This window comes from Palaemon carinicauda, chromosome 11 (assembly GCF_036898095.1).
Source record: "Palaemon carinicauda isolate YSFRI2023 chromosome 11, ASM3689809v2, whole genome shotgun sequence".
Classification (NCBI taxonomy): Eukaryota; Metazoa; Arthropoda; class Malacostraca; order Decapoda; family Palaemonidae; genus Palaemon; species Palaemon carinicauda.
The window spans coordinates 138,985,569-139,003,694 of record NC_090735.1 but is presented as its reverse complement, the minus strand read 5'-3'; the positions used below and the strand labels follow the sequence as shown (position 1 = coordinate 139,003,694).

General features: G+C 48.2%; 1 protein-coding gene and 1 long non-coding RNA gene across 2 annotated transcripts in view; both read left to right on the top strand.

The window, feature by feature from the left end:
- LOC137650244 (uncharacterized) overlaps positions 1–18,126 on the top strand; it is a 473,662-nt gene that overhangs the window by 335,806 nt on the left and 119,730 nt on the right. The gene's annotated exons all lie outside the window — the stretch shown is intronic.
- LOC137650238 (uncharacterized) overlaps positions 1–18,126 on the top strand; it is a 101,794-nt gene that overhangs the window by 21,165 nt on the left and 62,503 nt on the right. The window contains exon 4 of the mRNA XM_068383513.1: positions 7,044–7,304. Coding sequence (XP_068239614.1) covers positions 7,044–7,304 — 261 coding nt within the window. The remainder of the gene's footprint in view (positions 1–7,043; positions 7,305–18,126) is intronic.

Here is an 18,126-nt window from a genome sequence, read left to right as displayed (position 1 = left end):
CCCCCCACTCCGCTCTCTACATAGGCCTACCCCCGCCGCCAAGGAATGTGCCCCGAGGGCAGGATCAGGGCAGGTCGCTGCTACGCTGGGTCATTCTCCTCATTAAGTTACTTGGTCGCGAGGCTTTCACACCTTGCTCTCGTCTCTGTCGATCCTTTGTGCGCGTCTAGTGTTCCACGTGTTCCCAGCGTGGTGACTTGCGTTTCCCAGTGCGTTCTTCTCAAGTGTTACCGTGCGTTCACTCTGTGTGTGTCCCCAGTGTACTTATTAATTCCCTTAGTGTTGTGCCATTCGTTGTGCGAACTATGGATCAGGCGCACTGTTGCCCTGGACCTAGAGCAGGGAAGTCGTGTGGGGCTTTCCTCTCAAAGCTAGAGGTAGATCCTCACTCCCTTTGTTCCTCCTGTAGGGGGAAAGTTTGCTCCTCCGCGGATACGTATCCTGAGTGCGTAGGTTGGGACGACATTCAGTGGGTACGCTACGGTACTAAGAAGAAGAAATCATCGAAGCGTTCCCCCAGGAAGATTAGTGTCGTCTCGCCGTTACCGTCGGCCAGTGATCGGTCCGACGGGCCCTCGGTTTCCCCATCTCCTACGCAGATGAGAGGGCAAGAAGACTCCGGTGTTGTGGAAGGTCAAGGCGCCCTTCCCAGAGAGCCCAGTGCGAGTGAAGAACCAATGGCGGGCCCCTCTAGGGCTAGCTAAGGGCCCAGTAGTGCTTCGGGTGAGTCAGGCCTTGTGATGGGGGGCCACGCGTCTTCCGAGGACCCCTTATGGGGCAGTGCTGTAGTCTTGGAGTCCCCGCCGCCCTCGTGGGCTAAAGTTCGCCGTCCGAGTAGCGATGCCTTCGGATGGAGGCTACCGAAGACGCCGGGGAGGTCGCCGCTGAGAATGGACGTGACCCTGGACCCCTGGCTCCCTAGCATGGAACGGTTGGACTCTTTCCCGACGCTCCCCACGGCAGTCCCCGATGACTTTCTCCAACCCTCGATCTCGGGCACCCAGCGTCAGAAGAAGTCTCCCGCGGGCCCCGCAAGCAGCCGTTACGCAGTGAACGTGGCGTCGTCTGGCTCGTCGGAGATTTATTCGTCGTCCGAAGAGGAAGTCAGGGTGAAGCGTCGCAGGCGAAGGGAGCTGTCCAAGAGCGAGCGTTCCCGCTCTAGGTCACGGTCTCGTTATAGCAGAAAGCGCTCCCGCTTCCCTAGCCGTAAGTATAAGAGAAGTGTTTCTCCCGGGGGCGCCTGGGTCTACGTGCCTTCGAGGGACTACAAGACACTGCGTTCACCAGACTGTCGATCCAGCGAACGTGCGACGAGGCTGCCGTCCGCTATGCACAGCCTCGACCCGCGCGACCTGGCACGCAGAAAAGACCTCTCGAAAAGGCATAAGTCCTTGAGGCCTCCGGTTCACCCCGCCCAGCGGGGGGAAACGCGCTTCTTACAAGGCAGCCTGGCCGAACCAGCCCAGCTGGTGCGGCCGTCGAGCAGAAAGGAACGGTTCCCGTTGTCGGGTCAGCCCACCGGGACAGTGGCCTCCGCTCCCAGAGCCTTGGGGCATACGAGAGCCCCCACTGAACCGGCGGTACCCGCCTTGTCCCGGGACCCGGAAACGAGCTTGCCCGCTAAGGGGGCACGGTACCGGGACAGGACTGCCCCCCTGGCCCCAAGAGCTAGGCGGCCGGTCGGTTTTGCCAGCAACCCGGATCCCCCGCTCCAAGCCGAGGCCTCGGCTGACGGAGGGGAAGCTTCCCCGACGGAGGACTCCGCTTATAGGAGAGTAGTGGGGCTCATCAGGAGGCAGCATGGGATAGCGGAACCCTCGGCTCCGGAAGGTGATTCCTGGAGGTCAAGCCTCCTGAGAATTATGCAAACCCCCTCCCTTCCGAAGTCATCCATGGCCCTCCCTCTTGCCCGAGACCTGGTACTAGGGCAAGAGTACATAGACAAGTTAGTGGCCAGCAATGCTGAAGCCCCCAAGTCCCAGAGTGCCTCGAAACTGCTCCAGTGCCTTAGAACTCAGGGGAAGGTGTATGTGCCTGAAGGGCGTCGCCCAGGCCCCTGTAAAGTGGACCCATCCTTGGACGTTCTGGGTCAGGGCGGCTCGGACGAAAGGGCCTCCTCAGCCCCGGCCAACTGGGTCCTCCGTAAACGAGACACGGTCCTGACGAAGTTGTCTAGGAAGATCCCAGACAGGGAGGCCCGGGCCATCCGTAGCCTTCCCTTGTGGGGTGAGTCGCTGTTCCCGATGAAAGAACTCGAAAGCCTGATGGAGAAAGTTGCAAAGAAGAAGGAGGCCAACGTCCCCAGACCTGCGTCGTCTAAGAGACCTCCCTACAGGAGGGCCGCCTCGGATAGCGCCGTGACATCTCAAGCCTCCCCCAGCACTTCGAGGAGAAAAGCCCCCTCTTCCTCCTGGGCAACAACTCCTCAGCCCTCCCGCAGAGGAGCCCCAACTCCTTCTAGCTCCTTCAGGTCGGGGTACTCCGCCTCTAGGAGAGGCAGATCAGGCCGCCCCTCTAGAAGAAAGTAGAGGGAGAGGCCCCCTACTCCCGCCCAAGCCTCGGGTTGGGGGATGCCTCGGACTACATTGGCAAGCATGGAAGGCTCAAGGAGCGGAACCTTGGACGGTGTCCGTCCTGAAGGAGGGCTACAGACTTCCCTTCCTGGCGGATCCACCCCCTCTTATTCTGGCCAGCCAGACGGAATGGTTGGCCCCCAAGGACCCGATGAAGAGGACCGCCCTTCAAGAGGAGGTTTCCTCCATGTTAGAGAAGGGTGCCATGGAAGAGGTTCTTCTCCCAGGCCCAGGCTTCTTCAGTCGCCTGTTTCTGGTAGAGAAAGCAACGGGGTTGGAGACCCGTGATAGATCTGTCAGCCCTCAACAAGTTCGTCAAGAAGACGGACTTCAAGATGGACACTCCAAAATCCGTCCTGCTGTCCTTGAGGGAGAAAGATTATATGATGACTGTCGACCTCAAGGACGCATACTTCCAGATCCCTGTCCACCCGTCGAGTCGGAAGTTCCTCCGGGTGAAATGGGGTTCCCAGATCCTGCAGTTCAGGACCCTTTGCTTCGGCCTGTCGACGGCGCCACAGGTGTTCACGAGAGTCTTCACGACGGTCTCCGTGTGGGCTCACGAACGGGGCATCCGCCTCATCAGGTACCTGGACGACTGGTTGCTCCTTTCCAACTCAAGGGCCCTCTTGGAGGAACAAGGGAGAAGCCTCCTCCAGTTTTGCAGGGATCTGGGGATTGTAATCAATCTGAAGAAGTCGAACTTAACCCCATCCAGCAGAATGGGCTACTTGGGGATGACGTTGGATACCGTGCAGGGGAAAGTTTTCCCCTCGGAGGACAGGATACGGAACCTCAAGCACATCATTCAGCCGTTCCTGTCAGAACCCTCCAGGAGGGCGGGAGACTGGCAGAGACTGATAGGTCACCTAGTCTCATTAGAGAAACTGGTTCTCCAAGGGAGGATGAAGCTCAGACCCATTCAATGGAACCTCAAGAGCCTCTGGTCCCAGACGGACTCGCAGAAAATGTTAATTCCAGTCCTTCCGGACACGAGAACCTCCCTGGAATGGTGGCACTGCCAGTCGAACTCCCTCAAGGGGATGCCCTTCGGGTCCGGCCCCCCCGAGTACCTCCTGTTCACAGACACTTCAAACCAAGGGTGGGGAGCCCACCTTCTAGATGAAACGGCACGGGGTACCTGGTCGGAAAGAGAGAAGCGTCTGCACATCAATGTCCTGGAACTAAAAGCGGTCCAGAAGGCGTGTCTTCACTTTGCAAGTCGTCTAAAGGGAAACACCTTGGCGTTAATGTGCGACAACGCCACGGTAGTGGCCTACATAAAGAAACAAGGGGGAATGAGGTCAAAGGAGCTGTGCGATCTCACCATAGACATCCTAAATTGGGCAGACGAATAGCACGTGGTGCTACTGGCGAGGTTCATTCCCGGGAAGAAGAACGTTCTGGCCGACGGCCTCAGCAGAATGGGCCAAATAGTGGGGACAGAGTGGTCCCTACACCCAGAAGTAGCCAAGCTCATCATTCAGCGCTGGGGCTCCCCGGTGATGGACCTCTTTGCAACAAAGCTCAATGCCCAACTCCCAGTCTATTGCTCCCCGGTCCCAGACCAGAAAGCAGCCCTAGAAGACGCCTTCCAGCACAAGTGGGACAACCTGGATGTGTACGCTTTCCCTCCCTTCACGTTGATAAGGCAGGTGCTCAACAGAGTAAGGGCCTCCCGAAACCTAAAGATGACTTTGGTAGCGCCCTGGTGGCCGGAGAGAGAGTGGTTCGCGGACCTAAAGGACCTAGCGAGTCAGCCACCTTGGCCTCTGCCCGCCAGGTCAGACCTCCTGCACCAAACACACTTCTTCAAGCTCCACGACAACCCTCTCGCTCTTCGCCTTCACGCCTGGAGACTATCGAGCGGCTCCTGAAGAAAGAGGGATACTCCGCCGCCACAGCTAAGAGAATGTCCCTATACTTGAGAAGATCCTCGACCGCAGTATACCAGGCGAAGTGGGCCTCCTTCACGAAGTGGTGCTCGGAGAGATATATTAGACCTCTTAAAGCTTCGGTCCCGGACATAGCAGAATTTCTGGTGCATCTTGGAGATAAAGTGGGAATGTCAATTCCAGCCATAAAAGGAGTTCAAGCCGCCTTAGGCCAGGTCTTCCTCCTGAAGGGCATCGATCTGGGGGCCTCGAGACACATAGCGATGCTGATCAAGAGTTTTGAGCAGTCCTGCCCCCCTCAGGCGAGTAGAGTGCCCCGGTGGGACTTAGCCAAGGTCTTGAAGATGCTGAGTCATCCCCCCTTTGAACCCCTGAAGGATATCGTAGACAAAGATCTCACCCTCAAGACCGTCTTCTTGCTAGCCTTAGCTTCCGCTAAGAGGGTGGGAGAGAACCATGGTCTGTCTTACGACGTTTCCCACTCAAAAGGGTGGAAAGAGGTATCCTTCAAGTTCGTGTCTTCCTTTGTGGATAAAATTCAGAACCCAGCAGTCTGGGACCCGAGGTTTGAGGGTTTCTCAATTCCTGCCATTCCCAAAACGGGCATTACAGAAGATTTGAAATTATGCCCAGTACGGACTCTCAGGAAATACCTGGAAAGAACAGCTCATCTCCGACCAGGCATCAAAAACCTCTTCGTTTCCACAGGTGTTAATAAGAAGCAAGTTTCCAAGAACACCATTTCCTTCTGGCTGAGACAAGTCATCGCTAGGGCCTACAAAGAGGATAGAATGGCAGTGCCAGGCACTCCCTGGCCCCATGACATCAGAGGCCTGAGCACCTCCTTGGCCTTTGAGAAAAACATGGCGGTGGGGCAGATCCTGCGGGCAGGCATTTGGTCGAACCAGTCAACCTTTACTGCCCACTACCTCAATGATTTTTCAAGAAAATCCTTGGACGGGTTCTCCATTGGGACAGTCATTTCCACCCTCCAAGCAGTGTAGCGGTAAGACCAGAGGCGCTTGCGAGGCTAGCCTCCAGTAAGCACAAGTGCGGGTTCCTCCCTATCTCCTACCCGCTCTCTGGCTCGCCTCTTAGGAGATTACAGGCTGTCCCCAGAGGAGAACACATTCTTCACGACTACACTTCGGGAGGAAACATCAGATGAATTTTTTTTCAAGAGGTGAGTCTTAGATGATAGCGTAAGGTTGCGCAGTTACCCTCACTCCCGCGCTCTGTTAGGCCCCCTTTTCCATAGCCCTCTAGGCCCTACGTGCCAGGTCAAGTATCAGAATAGCACTCCCGCCTCCTAAAGTATAAGTCTCCAAAGAAAGTAGTTCGAGGTAAGTATTCGTGTTGGAACAAATCAAAAATTTTAAGTAATTTTTATTTTTCCTAACATACTTACCGAGAACTACTTTCGGGTAATGGCCCTCCCTTCCTTCCCCGAGTGCCATCCTTCCCTTGCCAGAGTGGGCTAATACCATGAACTTAATGAGGAGAATGACCCAGCGTAGCAGCGACCTGCCCTGATCCTGCCCTCGGGGCACATTCCTTGGCGGCGGGGGTAGGCCTATGTAGAGAGCGGAGTGGGGGGGGGGTAACGGGCGCGAAACTTTGGTCTATAGAGAGGAGATCACAAGTGACTCCAAAGAAAGTAGTTCTCGGTAACTATGTTAGGAAAAATAAAAATTACTTAAAATTTTTGATTTTTAGACTTCTGCTGCTAAACCCTTGTATTCCAGTAATCCTAGTCGCTCTTTTAGACAACTGTAGTGTGAGGCACAATCCCAAGTTAGTACTGTAGTCTTGATCCTAATGTCCCTTCACTTGCTAAATAAAGTGTTCTTAAGCAACCTCGTATTTCATATTTCTTGATTCAGTGTTCCAAACTAAATTGTTTATATGATGTGTTTATTATATGTATTATATATACAGCATCGTACCTGGAACATTGCCATCATCTTCCATATCAGTTTCAGTTTACTGTGTAGCTTGCATACATCTGTACAGTATATATTTAATTTTATATGATTAGGAGATTATGATATATTTACATATTTTGAGCAAATCTTTTTATGTTCTGGTATAGGATTTTTTTTCTTTTTTTTCTTTATGGTATATGTCTAGTTCTGAATGGATGAAATCTGATCCCTAACCGTTCGTTATTAAACTCAGATCAGGCGAAAAAAATGTCTGTCTTGCAAGTAAAAGCCCCTTTTCTGAAACTTGAAATCTTTTTGTGAATTGAAATATTGTTCTCAGGCATAGATGTATTAATAAATATCACTGAAATTCATTGGCCTACTTAAATTTTAAACATTTATCATCAAATAATATAAAAATCAGACAGCAACATAAGCCAACTTTACTTATCATGAAGCTTGAGTAAAATGGTCTGATTCAAGTCACACCTGTCCACTTGAAACTGTATTTAGGATGGAAGAATGAATCATATATGATTTACAGGTTTTTAGTGTTATCCCTTTACTTAGTACTGTATATCTAAATGAAATTATTGTGAAGCAATTAATTATTTGCATTGTAGTGAGTATAATAATTTTACCTCTTTCAGCCATCACCCAATAAAGAAAGGTTCTCAGTAACTCAGTCTCCACTGCCTACCCTCTTCAACACTGCTTCAGATGGAACTCCATTAGGACCAGATGGGCAGCCCCTTCCAAACCCTGTCCAGCCTCCTCCAGGGTCAGTCACCAAGTTAGCACCTAATGCAACCTTAATAGACCTCAATAAAATAAGGAAAGATGCAGATGCAGACAAACCTTTCAAAATTGAACAAGTAACCGTATTGATTGATGAGAGTGATGCTGTGAAGGTTAGTGGTGCTTTATCTATATTTGTGTAGTTTTGTTAATGAGTTTGCCTAGGTTAAAACTTTATGCTGTGTTAGACTATTTATTTTTCTTACAGTGACATTACTCAATACTGTTTTTGATGTTAAATATTTCTCAGCAAATTTTGGTTTGCTTTAGATATTGAAATTGAATGTTGCTTTGATATAGCGTTATGAATATTAAGATCTCCTATGCCATTACGACAATCTCTCAATAATCCATTCATCTAATATTGGCTTTGTATCATGTACCACAGCTTTTCTTTTCTTTCTTAATTATTCTCTTTGGTGTGTACTTCCTAGTTTATATGTCACTCCAAAATCATCTTCAAAGAAGACTGAATTACCACCAATATTGGTATTTTCTTTATTCTTTATTTTAATCTTATTTTTCCTGCTTCCAAGTGAATAAAACATTGGAGTAAGGAAAATGAAGCGAGAATGAGATTAGTAATAAATACTGTAACATGATTAAATTAAAGCATGAAATCTTGTATTGAAAAGAAATTCACATATAAAATGCAGATTAGAGAAGGGGAAATTAAAATAAAAGATGATCAGAAAGCAAGGAAATTATTACTGTACATAATTGAGATACTGTACCTGTATAGAATGAGAGATATTGGCAATTAGTTATCCTACCTACATCTACACATTACTTTTTAAATATTTAACTTAGCTGGTGAATATATAATAGCTGCAACTCAGCGACTCGACAGAAAACACACTAAAAAAACTCGTGTGCGATCGCTATGAAGGTCGCGGGTGTGCCCACCAGCGCCAACTGTCGGCCAGATACCACTCTTGCATGTAAACAAACCCTTCAATTCTTCTCTGTCGACGTTGACGACAAGACGTATCAATACTCGCTGTAGAACCTGGAGTTTTCTCAACATATTTGGTGAAGTACTTCATTTTGGTTTGAGCTTTCGCAGTGCAGGTGTTTTTTCTTCAACATAAAACTCTTGAACTCTTTATTGAATCAGATTATTTGTTGATGACTTGGATTGTTTTTTGGAATTTTCTTTAACTAATTCAAAATGGCTGACCCTTCACAAGTACCTAAATTTCGGAAGTGTAATGCTAGGGACTGTAATAGGCGTCTTCCAAAGGCTTCTCTCGACCCACATACTGTTTGTTCCAATTGTCGGGGTAAAACCTGTCAATTGGGAGATCGGTGTGAGGAATGCGTGGGCCTTTCGGAATTCGATTGGCTCGAATTCGATAAATATGCACGCAGGCTAGAGAGAGATAGGGTAAGGAGGAGTTCATCTAGGTCTGTAGATTTTTCCTCTCCACATGCCCCTGAACCTAATCCTTCCCCTGTAGTGGTTGTTCCTAACCCCCCTTCTAGCACTCAGGAACCATCTATGCAAGATATGTTGCGTGCTATTCATACCTTGGGGGAAAGAGTTGAAGCGTTAGCAACTGATCGTAATCAACTCATGGCTGACGTGAAGGAACTTAAGTGTCATAGTGCCACGGCGGAAAGTAGGAAAGTGATTAGTGCGCAAAGTGTTGTGAACAGTGTTGCGACCGAGGGTTCGTCTGTTCGTGCCTGTCGTTCACCTAGTCCGGGACCTCTTGCAAGCTCCCAAGCCCAGGGGAGAAGTAATGTCGTACGACTTATGGGTTCGAGAGGCCTTGATCAGCGAACAGACGTTCCCTCTATGGTATCAGGTGTATCTCACCAAGATCGCCCCTACCATAAGACGAGAGAGCCTATTTTCTCCTCGTCTTCCGAAGGCTTTTCACGCAAGAAACCGTGGAGCAAGGTTTCTAGGCCTCTTAAACGGAAGTCGGTCCCTTCAGGACAGGTTCAACGTCCTGGATGTAGTCATTGGGACAGTTCGGACCCGTTGCAGTCATCGGATGACTGCTCGCCGCCTAAGCAAGGCAAGGTTGTGCCGTCTCAGACGTTAACCCCGTCGGTTACCGCACCCATTCCCGTGGACCCTAAATGGGTTATACTGCAGGACATGCAGTCTAAGCTTGCCTCCCTTATGGAAGACTACAATGCCGATAAGGTTTCCGTTGAGCCTAGCCGTTTATCTCATCGAGATCCTGGCCTTCAGCCACCCAAACGTTCCTCTGTGCGTCCTGTTGACGTTGGTGTAGCCAAGCCACGTCAATCAGTTTGTTTAGAACCACGCTCGACGCGGTCTCGTGTGGATTTTCAGCCGCATTTGGACGTTAGGCAACTTGCTGATACTCCTGTTGACGTTCAGGACGTTCGTCAACCATCGGAGTTGACTTGTTTTGACGCTGAGCGTCAACATCCGCAGTCTAGAGTTGTTTTGACTGCTCAGACTAGGCGGTCAAAGCAGTCTCGGGTGGACGCTGTGCGTCCTCACGCACCTGTTGTTGTTGACAGTTCACAGGCTGTCAAGCAGTTTCAGGACGTTGCGTCCTGGTCCGCTACTTATGCACCAGTGCGGGTGGACGCAGCGTGTCAAGCATTGCCAATCCCTTTGCTTGTTTCTCAACAGTTGTCAGATGAGGAACCTTCGGATGAGGACGTTGCTGACCCTCAGCCTGAGGATCATCCTTCAGATATTAATGAACCCAGAACAGTTCCGCCATCTATGGACTTTAAGAAAGTCATGTTAATTTTTAAAGAGTTGTTTCCCGAACACTTCGTCTCTGTTGCTCCTCGTTCGCCGCCGTCTGAGTTTGTTTTAGGCGTACCTGCTGACATGCCAGCCTTTACAAAACTTGTACTCTCTCGCTCGTCCAAGAGAGCTTTACGGCTTTTAGGCGATTGGTTGGAAACCAAGAGGAGTTTGGGGAAGACGGCATTTGCCTTCCCTCCATCTAAACTCTCGTCTAGATCGAGCGTCTGGTATGCCACGGGAGAAGTTCTCGGCTTGGGAGTCCCTGCCTCTGCCCAGGGCGACTTCTCAAGCCTTGTAGACTCTCCCCGCCGCCTAGTCATGAGACGCTCGAAGATTAGTTGGTCATCCTCGGACCTTGACCATCTGCTGAAAGGCATTTTTAGAGCTTTTGAAGTTTTCAACTTCCTTGACTGGTGTTTGGGAGCCTTAAGTAGGAAAATCTCATCGGCTGATAGATATGTCTCCTTACTCATTATGTCCTGCATGGATAAAGCCATCCGCGATGGATCCAATGAGCTCTCCTCCTCTTTTACTTCAGGAGTCCTTAAGAAGCGAGAGTCCCTTTGCTCTTTTCTGTCGGCAGGAGTTACTCCCTGTCAAAGATCTGAGCTACTCTTTGCTCCCTTATCGAAGTTTTTGTTAGAGAGGGGTACAAAATTCCATTTGTACACAAACCTCCTCTAGCGACTTCCCCCATCGATCTCTCTCCCAATTACCGAGAGGAATCAAAGAGACAAGCCCTGAAACTAGAAGTGTCTCTTTTGCTAGAGAAGGGAGCGGTGGTGAAAGTCTCGGACCTTCAATCACCGGGGTTTTACAACCGCCTCTTCCTAGTACCGAAGAAGACAGGAGGTTGGAGACCGGTGCTAGACGTCAGTGCTCTGAACGTCTTTGTCACAAAGACAAAGTTTACCATGGAGACCACGAAATCAGTCTTAGCAGTGGTCAGAAAGGGAGACTGGATGGTCTCTCTCGACCTAAGAGACGCATACTTCCACATCCCCATTCACTCAGATTCCCAACCTTTTCTGAAGTTTGTTTTCGACAATGTGGTGTACCAGTTTCGGGCCCTGTGCTTTTGCCTAAGTCCTGCTCCTCTCGTGTTTACGAGGCTTATGAGGAATGTGGCAAAATTCCTCCATTTATCGGGAATCCGAGCCTCCCTTTACTTGGACGACTGGCTTCTCAGAGCCTCGTCCAGTCATCGCTGTCTGAAGGATCTTCATTGGACATTGGATCTGACCAAGGAATTGGGACTTTTGGTCAACATGGAAAAGTCCCAGCTGATTCCATCCCAAACTATACTGTATTTAGGGATGGAGATTCGCAGTCCAGTTTTTCGGGCTTTTCCGTCTGCCCCCCCGAATAGATCAAGCCCTGCTCGTAATCCAACGGATGTTGAAGAGAGAACGTTGCTCAGTCAGGAATTGGATGAGTCTAGTAGGAACTCTATCATCCCTGGAGCAGTTTGTCTCGCTAGGAAGGCTACACCTTCGACCTCTCCAGTTCCATCTAGCTTTTCACTGGAAAAAGGACAAGACGCTAGAGGCGGTCTCAATCCCGATTTCCGAAACAGTAAAGGCATGCCTGAATTGGTGGAACGACAATATCAGTCTAAGAGAGGGACTTCCCCTAGCAGTTCAGAAACCAAACCACGTTCTATTCTCAGACGCATCGGATTTGGGTTGGGGTGCGACCCTGGACGGTCGGGAATGCTCAGGTCTGTGGACCTCAAGTCAGAGGAGCATGCACATCAACGGCAAGGAGCTTTTGGCAGTCCACCTGGCCTTGATGAACTTCGAGAGTCTCCTTCGAAACAAAGTGGTGGAGATCAACTCGGACAATACCACAGCCTTGGCATACATTTCCAAGCAAGGAGGCACCCACTCCCTGACACTGTACGAGATTGCAAGGGACCTGCTCATTTGGTCAAGAGATCGAGGCATCTCCCTGGAAACGAGGTTTATCCAGGGCGACTTGAACGTCTTAGCAGATTGCCTCAGTCGGAAGGGTCAGGTAATTCCTACAGAATGGACCCTCCACAAGGACGTGTGCAAGAGGCTTTGGGCGACTTGGGTTCAACCCACCATAGACCTCTTTGCAACCTCGATGACCAAGAGGCTTCCAATCTATTGCTCTCCAGTCCCAGACCCAGCAGCAATACATATAGACGCTTTTCTTCTAGATTGGTCTCATCTAGACCTATATGCATTCCCACCATTCAAGATTGTCAACAAGGTACTGCAGAAGTTCGCCTCTCACGAAGGGACAAGGTTGACGTTAGTTGCTCCCCTCTGGCCCGCGAGAGAATGGTTCACCGAGGTACTTCGATGGCTGGTAGACCTTCCAAGAAGTCTTCCTCTAAGAGTAGACCTGTTACGTCAGCCCCACGTAAAAAAGGTACACCAAGGCCTCCCCGCTCTTCGTCTGACTGCCTTCAGACTATCGAAAGACTCTCTAGAGCTAGAGGCTTTTCGAAGGAGGCAGCCAGTGCGATTGCAAGAGCGAGGAGAGCTTCTACCATTAGAGTATACCAATCGAAGTGGGAAATCTTCCGAAACTGGTGCAAGTCAGTATCTGTATCCTCGTCCAGTACCTCTGTAGCCCAAATCGCTGATTTTCTCTTACACCTGAGAAAGGTTCGCTCCCTTTCAGCTTCCACGATCAAGGGCTACAGGAGCATGTTGGCTTCGGTCTTCCGGCATAGAGGCTTAGATCTTTCCAACGATAAAGATCTACAAGATCTCCTTAAGTCTTTTGAAACTTCTAAGGAACGTCGTTTGGCTACTCCTGGATGGAACTTAGACGTGGTCCTAAGGTTCCTCATGTCAGACAGGTTTGAGCCTTTACATTCAGCCTCCCTGAAGGATCTCACTCTTAAGACTCTTTTCCTGTTGTGCTTGGCCTCGGCTAAAGGAGTCAGTGAGCTTCATGCCTTCAGCAAGAACATCGGTTTTTCCACAGAAAAAGCCACTTGTTCTCTTCAACTTGGTTTCCTGGCCAAGAATGAACTGCCTTCTCGTCCTTGGGCTAAATCTTTTGATATTCCTTGCTTATCAGAGATCGTAGGCAACGAACTAGAGAGAGTATTATGTCCCGTTAGAGCTCTTAAGTTCTATTTAGCTCGTACTAAGCCTTTACGAGGTAAATCTGAACCGTTATGGTGTTCGGTTAAGAAACCATCTTTACCTATGTCAAAGAATGCTTTGTCATATTTTATCAGATTTTTAATACGAGAAGCCCATTCCCACTTGAGTGAGGAAGACCGATCTTTGCTTAAGGTTAAGACGCACGAGATTAGAGCTATAGCAACCTCCGTGGCCTTCAAGCAAAATAGATCTCTGCAAAGTATCATGGACGCGACCTTTTGGAGAAGCAAGTCAGTGTTCGCGTCATTTTACTTGAAAGATGTCCAGACTCTTTACGAGGACTGCTACACACTGGGTCCATTCGTAGCAGCGAGTGCAGTAGTGGGTGAGGGTTCTACCACTACACTTCCCTATTTCCAATATCCTTTTTAATCTGTCTCTTGAAATGTTTTTAATATTGTTTTATGGGTTGTACGGAAGGCTAAGAAGCCTTTCACATCCTGGTTGATTTGGCGGGTGGTCAAAGTCATTTCTTGAGAGCGCCCAGATTAGGGGTTTGATGAGGTCCTGTTGTATGGGTTGCAGCCCTTGATACTTCAGCTCCTGGGAGTCTTTCAGCATCCTAAGAGGATCGCTGGGCTCCGTGAGGAAGACAGACTTACAAGGCAGAGTAATCGTCTAAGTCAACTTCCTTACCAGGTACCTATATATTTTGGTTTTGTTATATTGATAACTGTCAAAAAAACTCTTAGCTTATACGCTGTAAACTTAATTAACTCTGGTCTCTACCCACCGCCTTGGGTGTGAATCAGCTATTATATATTCACCGGCTAAGTTAAATATTTAAAAATGATATTTTAATTATAAAATAAATTTTTGAATATACTTACCCGGTGAATATATAAATTAAAGGCCCTCCCTTCCTCCCCAATAGAGACGCAGCGGGACGAGAAGAATTGAAGGGTTTGTTTACATGCAAGAGTGGTATCTGGCCGACAGTTGGCGCTGGTGGGCACACCCGCAACCTTCATAGCGATCGCTCGCGATTTTTTTGAGTGTGTTTTCTGTCGAGCCGCTGAGTTGCAGCTATTATATATTCACCGGGTAAGTATATTCAAAAATTTATTTTATAATTAAAATATCATATTAGATAAAATATTCATACAACAGAAAAATACCAAAGGAAAGAATAATGTAAACGAACTAGAGTTAGAATGGTCAGTAAAACAGAAGAAAATTAATAAAGTACAGTCATTCTTTCCAAAGAGAGACAATTTGGTAAAATGTAATTGTATCTATATTTAGTCATACAGTAATCAAATTAAAATATGAAATAATTTTAAAACAAAATTACATAAAGAAAATAATGGAATGGAAATGAAGGAAAAAAAAGCTTAAAATAATTGCATACTGTACTTGTCACTTCAAGGAATCACCAACTACCAAATCATTCTTTCGAGGCCAACTTGAATTTATACTGAATTTATACCAAGGTTTTTTCTTAATTTCAAATAAATGTGAAACATTGTGTATTCATTGAATTCAACTCTTTTATTATTTGAGGAGTCGATCTTCCAACCCATGTGATTGATGCACATCTCTTCTAAGTATACTTATGACTAGATCCCTAGATTGCTTGATAATGAATTTCAGAAGTCCTAAGCTTTGTAAATTACTGAATTTATTTTTCAGTGAGAGGTGCAAATCAGACACCCAGTTAAAAAGACCTCCAAAGCAGTGAATGGAAATTTAAAAGCAGAAGTCAATGGATATTGCTCATTATATTTGTTCCGACACTATTCAAACCATTTCGCTCTTTACAGCGAATATACTTCTGGTGAAGCTGGAAACTAGCCATAAGCCATTTAGAGAGGTATAACTACCCACCGCTAGTTAGCGGGCTTGTGTTAGGGATTAGTACCAACTAACCTGCTCTCACACACGCACACACACACACACACACCTGTGCTATAATGCCACTTTTGCTTTTAGCTGTGTGGAGTACAGACATGATCTCTCTCTCTACTGTAAAAAATTACTGGCTATTTGACTATCTTGGTTTTTCTTTTTCTCTTTTCAGATGTGGTTGCTTTCTCTTGCGGATCATTGTGCCGACTTGTCCTGGGCCTGAAGGGTGCCAATGCGGCACCTTCATGTCCGCCGTAGATACCGATTCTCATTCCATTTGTCCTGGGATTCCTTTTCTTCGGGGTCTTCCTCGAAAGCGAAGAAACCCCGGCTTCCTTCTTCATTGCCTTGATCCCTCCACGGTAACTGCTCATTTGGTCTTCCCAGGAAAACGTTCTGATGAGAGCGATGGTCGTCTGACCTCAGCCTTAGGAGAGTCTGTCCGTTGATGATGTCCGTCAACTCTGGCCTTCCTTAGGGATTTTGGGTCCCCCTTCCAATGAATGGCTGCTGGAGCTAATCCAGTTAGGGGCACAGAGAAAGCGCACACCTACCTCCTCTGAGGATGATTTCGTTCCTCCTCTCAGAGCCTCTGAAGGTAATGCACCTGCAGAGTCTCTAGTGCCCTTACCAGGAAATCTTCTGCATCTGCTTGGTCACCCTTTGTGCATACTGCTTCGGCACATGTGCAAGAGCTTGTGCAGATTAGTACTCCCCAGAATACTCAGTCAGGAAGGCCAAATGCAGCCAACTCAGAGCTTGATCTCGGTCCTGTTCCCCAGCTCGTGGATTATAACTTTTTCCCTCAACCTGAGTACACTCAGCGAGCTGAAGGTCTGCGAAGTTTAACACATCGAGCTGCCCCTCTCAAGGGTGAGCACCTTTCTCATTTGCGAGTGAGATCTTCCCCTGAGTAGTCACATCCACGTAGTGAAAGGAAAAGTGTTGCATCCCTCCATGCCTCTTTCTAACCTGTCTGAGCGTGGCTCTTCAGAGCGAGACGATGAGGTGGTCCAAAGGCTGTGTTCAATCTCAGACCCCTTGCCATCGTGTTTGTAGGACACGGCAAAATTTTTCCAGTTTGGTTAAGCCGGAATCTTTGAGCTCTGAGCTTAGGGTTCCTTTCCTCCTGGGGATAGGACCCATCTTTCCTAGCTTGCTCACGCACACAGGATTACACGTATCTTTAGCGACTCTTAATGCTGAAGTGCTCAAGACTACTCATCAAGCTCCTGCTGGAGCATTGGCGAGTGCTTGTCCTTTGTCATACGCTGCCTCGGCTTGTGGACAAGTAGTCCAGCGAGAAAGTTATGTGCATCGCTCCATGCACCCATCCACCTATTGATGTGCAAGGTTGAGCTTTTCTCACTAACGAGGGTTTACGCGAACCGTGACGTCCTCAAAGAGATCTGCATGCAAGTGCTACCTCTGCTTCGGCAGTTCACGATCGCTCTGGTTCAGCAGCGTTCAAGCGATTTGCTTTGGCAGCGCAAGGTCATTATCAAGGTAATGCTGCCCTGCGACTACCTGTTCGTCTGAAAGGGAGAGCGTACACGCTTCTGACAGACCGATCTATCACAGTAGCTCACCCGCGAACACCTGTTCGCACAATGAAAGTAGCTTGCAATAGTGCACCTGTGTGCTTACCATTCATAAAGCACAAGCACTCGACTCCCAGGAGACCTGGTAATGATGTCGACCGAACACCTGGTCTTCCATGCCCAATACGGGTTCCTCCCAGGCTGGCTCCCTCCACGTTCTGATCTACTCAGACAACCACACATAAGGATTTACCACAAAGCTGTGGAATCCCTATGACTTCACACTTGGAGTTTATCCAGCATCTCCTTTCAAAGAGAGGCTTTTCGCAGACAGTTGTATGAAGAATGTCCAGATACCTCCGGGAGTCATCTTCCGCCATCTTCCAGGTAAAGTAGGCAGTCTTTTGGGGTTGATGTGGAAAGAGTATTGTTCTTCTCGAAGCCACTATCCCAGTGATAGTGGAGCTTTTGTTATACCTTCGGGGAGAAAAACTCTGTTCGGTCTTGGCGGTGAAAGGCTACCGCTCAGTCTGAGTTTTGTTTTTAGACTGAAAAGAATTGATATTTCTTCTTTGTTGAAATTGTCTCTCCTCATGCAGAGTTTCGAGCGTACCTGTCCTCAACTGGAAGTAAGACCACCTCCCTGGAACGTAGTTTGTGTACAATGGTCCCTGAAAAGAGCGCCTTACGAACCACTGCATTCAACTTGCATTTTACTTGACACTTGAGATGGTTTTCCTGCTCACCCTTGCCTCAGTCAGGAGAGTCGATGAGTTACAAGGTCTTTCCTACGAAATCACCAATTCAAGGGGTTGGGGACAGGTAATGCTCAGCTTCGTCCTAGATTCTGGCCCTTCTAGATTGAGAGTCTTTATTCTGTAACTGATGACCCAGATCAACTGTTACTTTGCCCAGTAAGGGTGCTGAGATGTTACCTCAGACGAACTGCAAGAGTTCGCCCCCAAGTTTAACAGAAGTTTTTGTTAGCAAGGGTAGTCTAAAAAGGAAAGTCACAAGGAATACGATCTCTACTTGAATGCACAAGGTAATAGATTGCGTCTTGGATCCTGACTCTCCCCCCGCAAGTGCATAAACTCAGAGCTCATGATGTTAGCATCAGCACATCCCTAGCATTTGAAAAGTACTATTCTGTTCCGCAGGTACTTCAAGCGAGTGTGTAGAACCATCATATGACCTTCATAGCCAACTTCCTGCAAGACGTAACCCACAGGAACATGGAAACCTTATCCATCGGTCCTGTGAGGGCTCTACATGTGATCTAAACATCTCAAGCTCTCAGGAACATGGAGACCTTATCCATCGGTCCTGTGGTGGCTGCACATATGATCTAAACATCTCAAGCTCTCTTGTCAGACAAGTAGCAGATGATTGAGGACAGACATTACCTGAGATTAGTCTAGAATGAAAGATAAGAGTGACTGGCTTCTTTCCTTCATCTTCCCCTCGCTTGGGGTACAGCACTTTTGGTATGCTGTCAGCTGGGCTCCTCCATCTGCAGGTATGAACCATTTCCCTTGTGTAACCTGATACTGTATATGTTCATATATTTGTTGCGTCTCTATTCTCCTAACAAGGTGGGAATCGGGCAATGTCCAATGGTTAGTTCAATGGAGCAATCCTACTCCAAGAA